The following is a 9,374-nucleotide window of genomic DNA, read 5'->3' on the forward strand; positions in this document are numbered from 1 at the left end:
TTGTTCAGTGTATCTCGCATTGTGTACTGCCATAGGAGAGAATTGGAGTCTAATGGAGGTCCGTAATGACCCAGCTCTCTCCAGATAGATTGCAGTTCACATGCATATTCCACCACTAAATTATCTCCTTGACATAGGTTTGTCACCCTGGTTGTAACTCGTAGATTCACCAGCCATTGCTTCTCTCGGCACCGCTCTGATGTATATGGTCCCGGAAGTGTTTGGCTATCCTGAAATTCAGAAACTTCAGTTAGAGATGACTACTCATACTGTCTAGGAGCCATGCATGGACGCTGGTGTCATCTTTCTCTTATGATCCTAGGTGGATCAAATCGTGAAAGCAATTCCAAATGCAAAGTCTTCAAGAATTTCCCAGAGTAGGGGTATAGATCAAGTACATGTAAAAGAAATGGTGGATCAGAATGAAGTAGATGAGATGAAAGATGTGGAACGCCAAGATGAGTCTGATTGACTCACCCTCCACTAGAAATAAGAGAACCACCCCCTTCTAGCCTGAGCCACAACCCCTTAACTTGTTACTGATTTTTCCTTGCCTCAATCCAGCTCCTGCCCCGTTATTTATAGACTTCCTGCACTCGTCATCTAAGTGCTTGAATCAGCACGTGCCTGGACTGGCATATGTGCTGACTTATGCTTCGTTCTCTTCTTCTCATGATAGGTTCTGGGAAGAATGAAAGTCAAGGGAGTGAATCAAATGGGCTGCTGGAAGCTAGTTGGATCTGATACCCTGACAAGTTGGGAACTGCTAGCTGCCACCATTCGCCATTCTCCTTAGGTCTGACCTAAGCCTGATTCGAGTAAAATCGAATGTTCTATTGACAGATGGGATACATAGACTGATGGAGCTTTTGATTAATAGGCAATAAAGTCTAAACTAGGAAGAGGAAATTGCTCGTGAGGCTTATAATTGGCCGCCTAGGTTACATGTGGAAAGGAATTAAAGGGAAATACTATGCAACAAGCTAACACAAAGCTGTATCTGACACCTACATCAATTTAGGGCAGTGTAAATGAATGCAAAAATATGGATAAATAAGCCGAGTGAAATTTCAATTACATATACCAAATGACACATTATCACAAATCCCAAATATCCTAAAAACAGATGGTAAACAATTAAATACATCAACATGTAAAACTATATGGAACTATTGTAGAATGAATGAGAAATTTGTTTCCATAAATCCACCTTGGAGACACTGACCTTCTTCTGTGCCACATACGCCCTTGGGTTTCCCAGAGGATCCAGATGTGTACATCAGGTAACAATACAATCGAGGAAATTTGCTTTTGCAGGGCCACTCAAGGTTAGAAAGGCCATTATTTGGCAGCGCACTTATCATTGAGAAATATAAAACAGAAAACTCCTTAATTTGTGCCCAAATGCTCCTCGAAGATGTTGAACAGGTGAGAACAAGGCTGCACTGAGAACAAGTGGCAACTTGTAATAGCCTATCCTGTGGCCATGACGGATCAAGAGGCAGGAAAGCCCCTCCGCATCTTAGAACAGAAAGTATAGCAACAATATATTCAACAGACGGAGTCATATGCACCCCTACAACCCTTGGTTGCCGCCAGAGACCTACCACAGATTCTGACACTGGAACTTCTGGGTCCTCTACTGAATGATCATAACCTAAAAGTAATTGGAATCAAACATATGAGAAAGTCAACAAATGAGCAGTAATAAAGGCTGAAAAATAGAGCAGTGGAGATAAGTTACAAATACAAAATTAAGATAATTGAAAGGACGACATAAATTTACAAGATGGAAGGTGGAACTTTAAGGAATTAGCTTAAATGCATATTGTAGGCAAAAAGTCTGGAAAACAAACTTGGATGCTTTCATCATCCCAACCTTCTGTTCTGGACAATTGCAGATCATCTTTCCCGACAAACACCTTGCGAATTTGGCAACTTAGGGCCTCCACAGCTGATAAAAGTTCTCCATACGTGAAGAACACGTCTCCTTTGAACACAGGGGGAGACTTCACCGGCCACTCCTGTTCAAGAATGGATAAATTTTCTCCTTTAAGGGCTATCTTCTCCATTTCTCTGCAGATCTGTAGTCCACCAGATGCATGCACAACAGCAACTTTGGAAGGATTCTTCAAAGCTGACCGAAGAAACTCATGAGAGATACAGCAGAATGGCTCCTGACATTCATCCTTCCAACTGGATTTCATCCGGAAAAGTATGCTATATAATGCTTGAGAACTTCTGATATCTGGATCCAAAAGGAAAAACAAGATGAGTCAGTTAAGCTTCTGCCATCCCGATAGCTAAACACAAACATAAGTTTCAATTAAAAAGATAGTGATATCCAGACTGGCACTTCAAGTAGATTTTGAAAGCAAATATAGATCTAGAATTTATCCATCCAGTCTAATGCCAAAGGTACCTTGATCAATGGGTTGGATTATTTTCAAGTTATACTACAGTTTTTAGCTGAGCAAAGATTTCATAAAAAATGAAGACACGGGAAAAGACCAAATACACATAGAGAGAGAGAGAGAGAAAGTAGAGAAAGAGATAGTGCCCTCGCCCAGAAACGGGAGAGATATTGAAAACACATCTCTATAGCCCTCTCAACTGGGAGTGCTGAGTTTTCTTCTTTATTATAAGTTCCTGGAGCATGAAGAAGTCACATACAAATGCAAGAGTGCCTTTGTGAACATGTCTGCAAGTTGTACCTTTGGAGTAATAACCATGAAAAGAATAAGCTGACGTGAACTTTCTCACCAATTAAACGACAGTTAGTCCTGATGATCTTGTTCTGTTCATGGAAGACAGGGTTGAAGGGCAGGTGAAAAGCCACTTTATTGTCACAAAGAGAAGCACAGGTTGATGTTTGTTTGAAGCCCAGCTTTAAATGAAAATGTTGAATCCACAATGGTTCACTAGATGCCCGTGCCACAGCACAATACTCTGATTCAGCCCTCGTGAGGACAATCACCACTTGCTTCTTGATTTTCCATGAGATTACCCCCCGAAAAATACAACAGCCAGTGTTAGAACACCGATTAATCAGAGATATGATAAGAATCTGCCAGTTTGTATCGCAGAAAATAGGGATAGAGGAGGAAAACTGATGGATTGATTATCCCCAGGAACTCAGAGGGAGAAGGAAAATGAGAACCAACAACTTTCATTTATATCTCGGCTGCATTCTGAAGCTAAGGGCTGTCCATTTTTAGAGGAATACATGCAGTGGAAAATGGCAAAAATACCCATTGCACGATAATGACAAAAATACCCATTGCACAATAATGACAAAAATACCCTAGATGTGATGGGTTTTATGTCAAGATCCCTCCCAGCATATATAAGAATAGCCTTGAACATCAAGATGATGAGAATTTGTGCCCAATAACCATTGAAAAGGATGTTCTCTCAAGCAGCGATAGATCCACATAACAGCCGCCCTATTAGAGAACTGCAAAGTTGGCAAAAAATGGCTATGCCTGGTGGTGAACCATCGCAACAAACACTGAAACTGAGTCTCGAATGCCACCAATGGAAAAGGCTGACTACACTTTCAGATCCATCGAACCAGCTGTGCTCCCAGCAGACCCACATCAACCGGGAGACTGTTCCAACTTGTAAAGAGATTTCTGCAGCGAGTATACCAAGTCTGAATCAACAGAAATCAACCCATAAGTTGATTTAGACATATTTCGTCTTGGAGACCCCCATACAAGAATGCATTTTACATGTCCAGCTGGGCCAAGAGAAACAAATATATACCACACAAAGAATCTGCCAAGAAGTAAACTTGGACATGTGAGAAAATTTCTAAGAATCATCCTAACCAAGGTTCTGAATGAAACCACATGACACGAGCCAAGCTTTAAACAGATCAACTCAGCCACCCAGACCCACCTTCACAGAACATATTTGCAAGCAACAATACACTTGGTGAAGGGACTATGAACTAAGGACCAGGTCGAATTGACAAAGGCCTGCAGGTCATCCACCATCACAGCATGCCATCCAGAATGACTTCAGTCCTGAGACAGTCTTTGCAAGAGAGACATAGGTGAAATAAAGAAGTAAGAAGGGTGAAACAGGAAGGCAAAGGACAAGAGTCAAACAAAGAACTGGGAAAGAAGATGTTTGATGACCGCGAAAGGCGGGGCTTTTCGATAAGAAATTGGCAAACCATTAGAGACAGGAGAATCAACAGCCAGAGCAAGCATGGGGGAGTATCACAATGTCAATACACCATTCTGATGGGAGAGCAAGGAATGGAGGAAGAAAGTAACGATCCAGGAGAGGACAAGGCAAGAGAAGAGGACGAAGAAAAGAGAGGTAAAGGAGAAGCCTGTAAGTAGATGGGGGAGAAGACCACTGAAATATCAACAAGAAGAGACAGCGATGAAGACCCGGAGAAGAGTGTCCCTTTAAAGAATAGAATGTCTGCAGTTGGAAAATACTGATGGGTCAAAAGACTGAGGAAGCGATTAGGCAAGAATAGCCAAGGGAGATAAACTTTGCAGATTTGGGAGAAAGTTAGAGGAGACTGGGTCCAAGTTGATATTCAAAGCATGTATAGCTGAAGATACAGTGTGTTAAGTAAAAAATACAGTGTGTTAAGTAAATTAGGGTAAGTATGGAGGATAGAAAAGGGAAATTGATAGTGGAAGACAAAGGAGGGCCTATGGTTAACAACTAGGCAGCTGTAAGAACCATAACTCCACAGATCCCAGCTGAACATTCATCGGGGAGAAGATGGTGCTGACATTCTAAATAACATGACAAAGTTGGTGTTGAATTTAGTTTCCCTTGCGCGTCTATGGTTCTTCCTCCAGCACTCTCTCCTACACCTCTCTTGTGGTGGCTTGGGTTTACAAAAACGAGCATAGAGCCTCGTAATAATTTACCTATTACAGTCGGTTTAAATACCAGCCAATACGAGTAAAAGTGCTGCGCTCACCATATTAAGTCACTTATTCTTAGATGGGTTGGGCCCACTCATACTAAGTCGCATAGATCTACTTATAGAAACGTGGCCCACTTGCACTTAAAAGGGAAATATAAAAACAAAAGATGGAAAAGCAACACTGGTTAACAGTTAACATTCTGCAATCCCAGTCTGCAGAGAAGCATGAAGGGGCTGGCAGATGATTCCACTATTTTTGAGGAACAAGGTCGTGGTCGAACTGAAGTACACTGAGGCATCACCTGAACGCATGGCATGAATTTACCAAAACTGGGTACATATTCTGTCATAGAGAAGATAATTGAAAGCAACTCCTACAGATCTTTCATGAGGAACATCTAAGTTTGTGAGTTATCATCAATGAAAATGATAAGCGCTGAAACCCTGGTGGGAGCAGAAGGTGATTTGCTGCAGGGTTGCCAGTTGCCATCGCCCAGCCTCTAAATGACCAATGCCTAAGTGCGGCAAGGTGGGTAAGAAATCTTTACAAAGCGTCATATCGTGGACCTGATATGGGTACATACAATTGTCATGGACAGGTGGGGGAGGAGGTGGAGAGCCCGCTGCTATGGTTTCTGACAGGTGGGGGCCGCTGAGGTCCAAGAACTCTGATTTTCACCTAGATCCAAACTCTTTTTTGTCAAAACCTTCTTGAATCTTGCTCCCAATCTTCAGGTCCTAAACAACCTAGAAGATGCACTATGCTTGTGAGTAAGACTACTTGTAGATATAAGATTAAAGGAGAATGAGAAACATGTGAGCCAGAGGTGAGGGATAACAGAGGTGACAGTGCAATAATTTCCATGTCCAAGACCATTGTCTTGGGCCGATCAGAAAGGGTGAGATGAGGACAACGAGAACAGAGAGGTACGATGTGAAATTAGATCGGAGCGCTAAGATGTGATGGGTGGCACATGATCCCAAGATCTAGGGACATGCTGATTGATGCAGAAGAGTTACCTGAAGGAGCTGCTTGCCTCATGAACGTCACAGGACCAATTGGACCCCGAGTAGATGTGGGAGTTAGTGTCATAACCTGATGCACATCAGGCAGGGAGGTCTTCCAATCATAGTGGATACGCTGCACTTCCTTGCTGAAAGCCTGTGGGTGATGAAGAGGTCAAGCGAGTTTCAACTTTATCTCCAGTAGCCACACGAGCTTGCATGCTGCCATGGAGGGTGTAACACCAATCTTCAGACTGGCTGTAGCAACTAAAATGAGAGCATCCTGGGCATAGTCTATCACCATGGCAACGTCTTTGACCTCATCCTTACATCCACGCTCTGCTGATCTACATCACCTTCCAACGTCACCCAAGAATTGGGTGCAAAAACCTTCATACTCACCCAGGAGACTATGAAGAAAACTCATGAAACTTGACCAATCCTACTGGTGCTGCATGTACCAAGATCAAAGGTTTGTGGTAACTATGCAAATTTTCTCACTCAGCCCGATACCAGTCGCTTTAGTACAGCACCAAACTATCAGACCCCTTCCCCATTCTATGATAGCCCACCAGTGAATCTCCGTCTGTGAATCGTACTGTTGTGACAGATCATTGAAGCACAACAATAATAGGTTGTCCCAGGCCATCTGGCAAGTCCGCATATCAAAGACTAAGTCGTGTGAATGAGGATCCATTAAATTCCATGAGGAACTCAGGAGACATCGGTCATCACGGTGCCAGCTCCAGAGTTTGGTAGCATCTGTAGGGAGGCGACTCCGTAATACTGAGTACAATAGACAGTGAAATAGAGTAAGGAAACATGTGATATAGAGAGCAATAGAGAATGATACGATGAGAGAGCGAAAACCACATTATTCCCAAACATGGTTATGGCTTATCATTAAAACATGGCGGTCAATCAAAGATTATGCAAACAGAACATGGCAAAGTGAAATAAATCCTGTCTTTTCTGGTAGGGAGAAAAACCAGCATAAGTCTAAAAGATACTTCATAAGAAATCTGGACATCAAAGGTACATGAGGCCTGATTCGATAGACTTACATCCGATAATTTGCATATCCAAGGTGCTAAATGTTCAAAAGAAGGATGGGAAGAAATAGTTATAACATTTTCCATTACATGTGAGGACACCCAAGATATCATACATTTCAGACACAATAGTTGAAACATTCCACCACACCACATTGGAGTTTTAATCTATTACTGTAAACATTTTTTCAAAGTTAGATATCTATTGCAAGAAATGGCAAACCTGATTTGTCAATTTTTCATTTTTCTTGCTCATACCCCAGAGAATAAAACCATTTTTTCATAATGCATTGTATTCTTGGTGAGCAAAAACCTTCCTCTCGAGCACCAAGTGATTATTGACGCAAAATCCAAACATAGGAGACTAAGCTCCAACATTTTCCAACATGAGGTGGCAAGTCTATGAATTAGCTCATATGCTTCCAATCGCTACACCGAACTATTTGAAAAGTAATCATCAGCTCTTGAATCAGCCATTATTTTGATCAAGCACTTAACTGCAGTAAATTTGCCTGATTTGAGGAGTCCACAGATCATAGTATTATAAGTGGGCATGCCAATCTCCCAACCAAACTCCTTCATCTCACAAAGTAAACTGCATGCTTCATCAGATCCACCTCTATTTAGCATCCCATATATGAGGCCAGCATACGAAACCATATCAAGACCGTTTTCTTTCTTAAAAGCTTTTCTAAAGAGGCTAATTGCCATAGGAATCTTTCTCCTTCTTATCAGACCATTAAAAACCACAGAGTGGACATGAGCATCAATAGAATTACCACTCAATAGAATGCCTTTGTAAACCTTGACTGCATCGTCAACCCTTCCTGATCTACAGAGGCCACATAATAATGCCGCAAAACTATACTTATCGGGCATAAACCCCATGTCAATGATGCCATCATAAAAGTCAACAGCTTTGGAAGGGAGACCAGCCTTGCAAAGAGTATGCATCAGAGAATTACAAGCCACTAGATCAAGAGGAACGTCAAAAATAGAGATGAACTTCGGAATAAGCTCAATTCTTCCGTAGGCACATAAAATGCTCATCAACGCAGGCAGCGTGTGAGCATCTGGCTTGAGATTCCATTTTTGTAAATTAAGGAAAAGTTTAATGGCATCATCATATCTCTTACACTTGCAGAGAAAGTCAATCAAGACGTTGCAAAGAACCATATCCAGCTCAAATCCACTTGATAGCATGAAATCCAACAGATCAAAAGCTTTGTCCACCTGTTGGCATCCTAAAAGCCCTTTGATCACCGTGGTATACGTGACAATAGTAGGGGAACATCCAGCATTAGCCATCTTCCCAGCCAACTCGCTAGCATAATCAGCTCTCCTGAGATGACAGAGAGAATCAATCAAAATCGTCCACACAAAAACTGATAGCTGTCTGCCACACACGATCATGAAGGCCCCCAGTTGCAGCACGTCCGCAAACCTCCCCGATTTCTCGAAGCAGATCAGAACTCTAGAAAGAATTTCTTCGTCAAGGAGAAATCCTCTACTGACCATGATTCTCAAAACAGCGCGAACGCCTAACCAATCCTCAAGCTCGCAAAGATTGGCGGTGACGACTTTAAATGTAAGAAAATTCGGCGACGGAATATCCGAGAAAAATTTGAATGCCAAACGCGTCCCACCGATCCTGAACAGAGAATCCAAGGCCATGTTCCTGGCAGACACGCTGGGAACGTAACTATGAACACTAAGCTCGCCATAAGCCTCAAGAACAAGCCGATGCCACCCCCCCCGCCGGTAAATCCTCATCAGCATTAGTAATACCTGCGGTTTCTTCCGACATCCTACACTCTCCAACTCCCTCAAGATCGCACAAACAGAACCGAATCTGTTTGTCAGCCGATCTACAACCCTAACAACGACGTCGAAGGATTTGGAACCGTGAAAGTACTGCGGCTGGCGAGAACACCACAAGAACAAGCTCAGAGCAACGACGTCGGAGGAACAGTTCGAGAGAGCCGTGTCGACGAAATTCGACCTCGCGATTGGCAGCATATCCGCAGCTCGGAGAGAAATCGCGTGCAGCAGACGCTTCGATCTCAATATCATCGATCGCTCGCCGATCTGGATCCACGGCGAGGCGACTGACTGCCGAGCGCAATCGCCGTTGATAGAATTCGCGCCAAGAAAATTTGAATTACGAGGTCGTTCAATCTTTGCGCCAATCCTCTTATAGGAAGAGGAGCTAGAGAGAGAGAGAAGAGTAGAGATAGAGAGGAGAGAGAGAGAGAGAGAGAGAGCAGTACGCACCGAATTGAAGAAAGAAGACTAGGAGACGCGCAGACCAGTGCTGGCGAGGTCCTGTAACCAAGAGATATAGAGAGTTATAGAGAGAGAGATATCAAGATTCAAGAGAGAGGACAACTGATAAAGCCTACATAACAAAACCA

The 9,374-nt window shown here is 42.8% G+C and overlaps 1 protein-coding gene across 4 annotated transcripts in view; it reads right to left on the reverse strand.

Annotated features, from left to right (window-relative positions):
* Positions 1–9,374, reverse strand: part of LOC144708379 (AMP-dependent synthetase and ligase family protein) — a 55,214-nt gene extending 45,840 nt beyond the window's left edge. The window contains exons 1-3 of one of the 4 annotated variants that reach the window (XM_078581647.1): positions 9,235–9,374; positions 1,880–2,248; positions 1,226–1,657 (exon numbers count right to left, since the gene is read on the reverse strand). In XM_078581647.1, coding sequence (XP_078437773.1) covers positions 1,226–1,657; positions 1,880–2,207 — 760 coding nt within the window. In that variant the 5' untranslated portion in view covers positions 2,208–2,248; positions 9,235–9,374. Of the gene's footprint in view, positions 1–1,225; positions 1,658–1,879; positions 2,249–7,183; positions 7,389–8,962 lie in introns of those variants that run through there. The other 3 variants (XM_078581648.1, XM_078581646.1, XM_078581649.1) reach the window with 3 other exon arrangements.

This window comes from Wolffia australiana, chromosome 10 (genome assembly GCF_029677425.1).
Source record: "Wolffia australiana isolate 7733 chromosome 10, ASM2967742v1".
NCBI lineage: Eukaryota > Viridiplantae > Streptophyta > Magnoliopsida > Alismatales > Araceae > Wolffia > Wolffia australiana.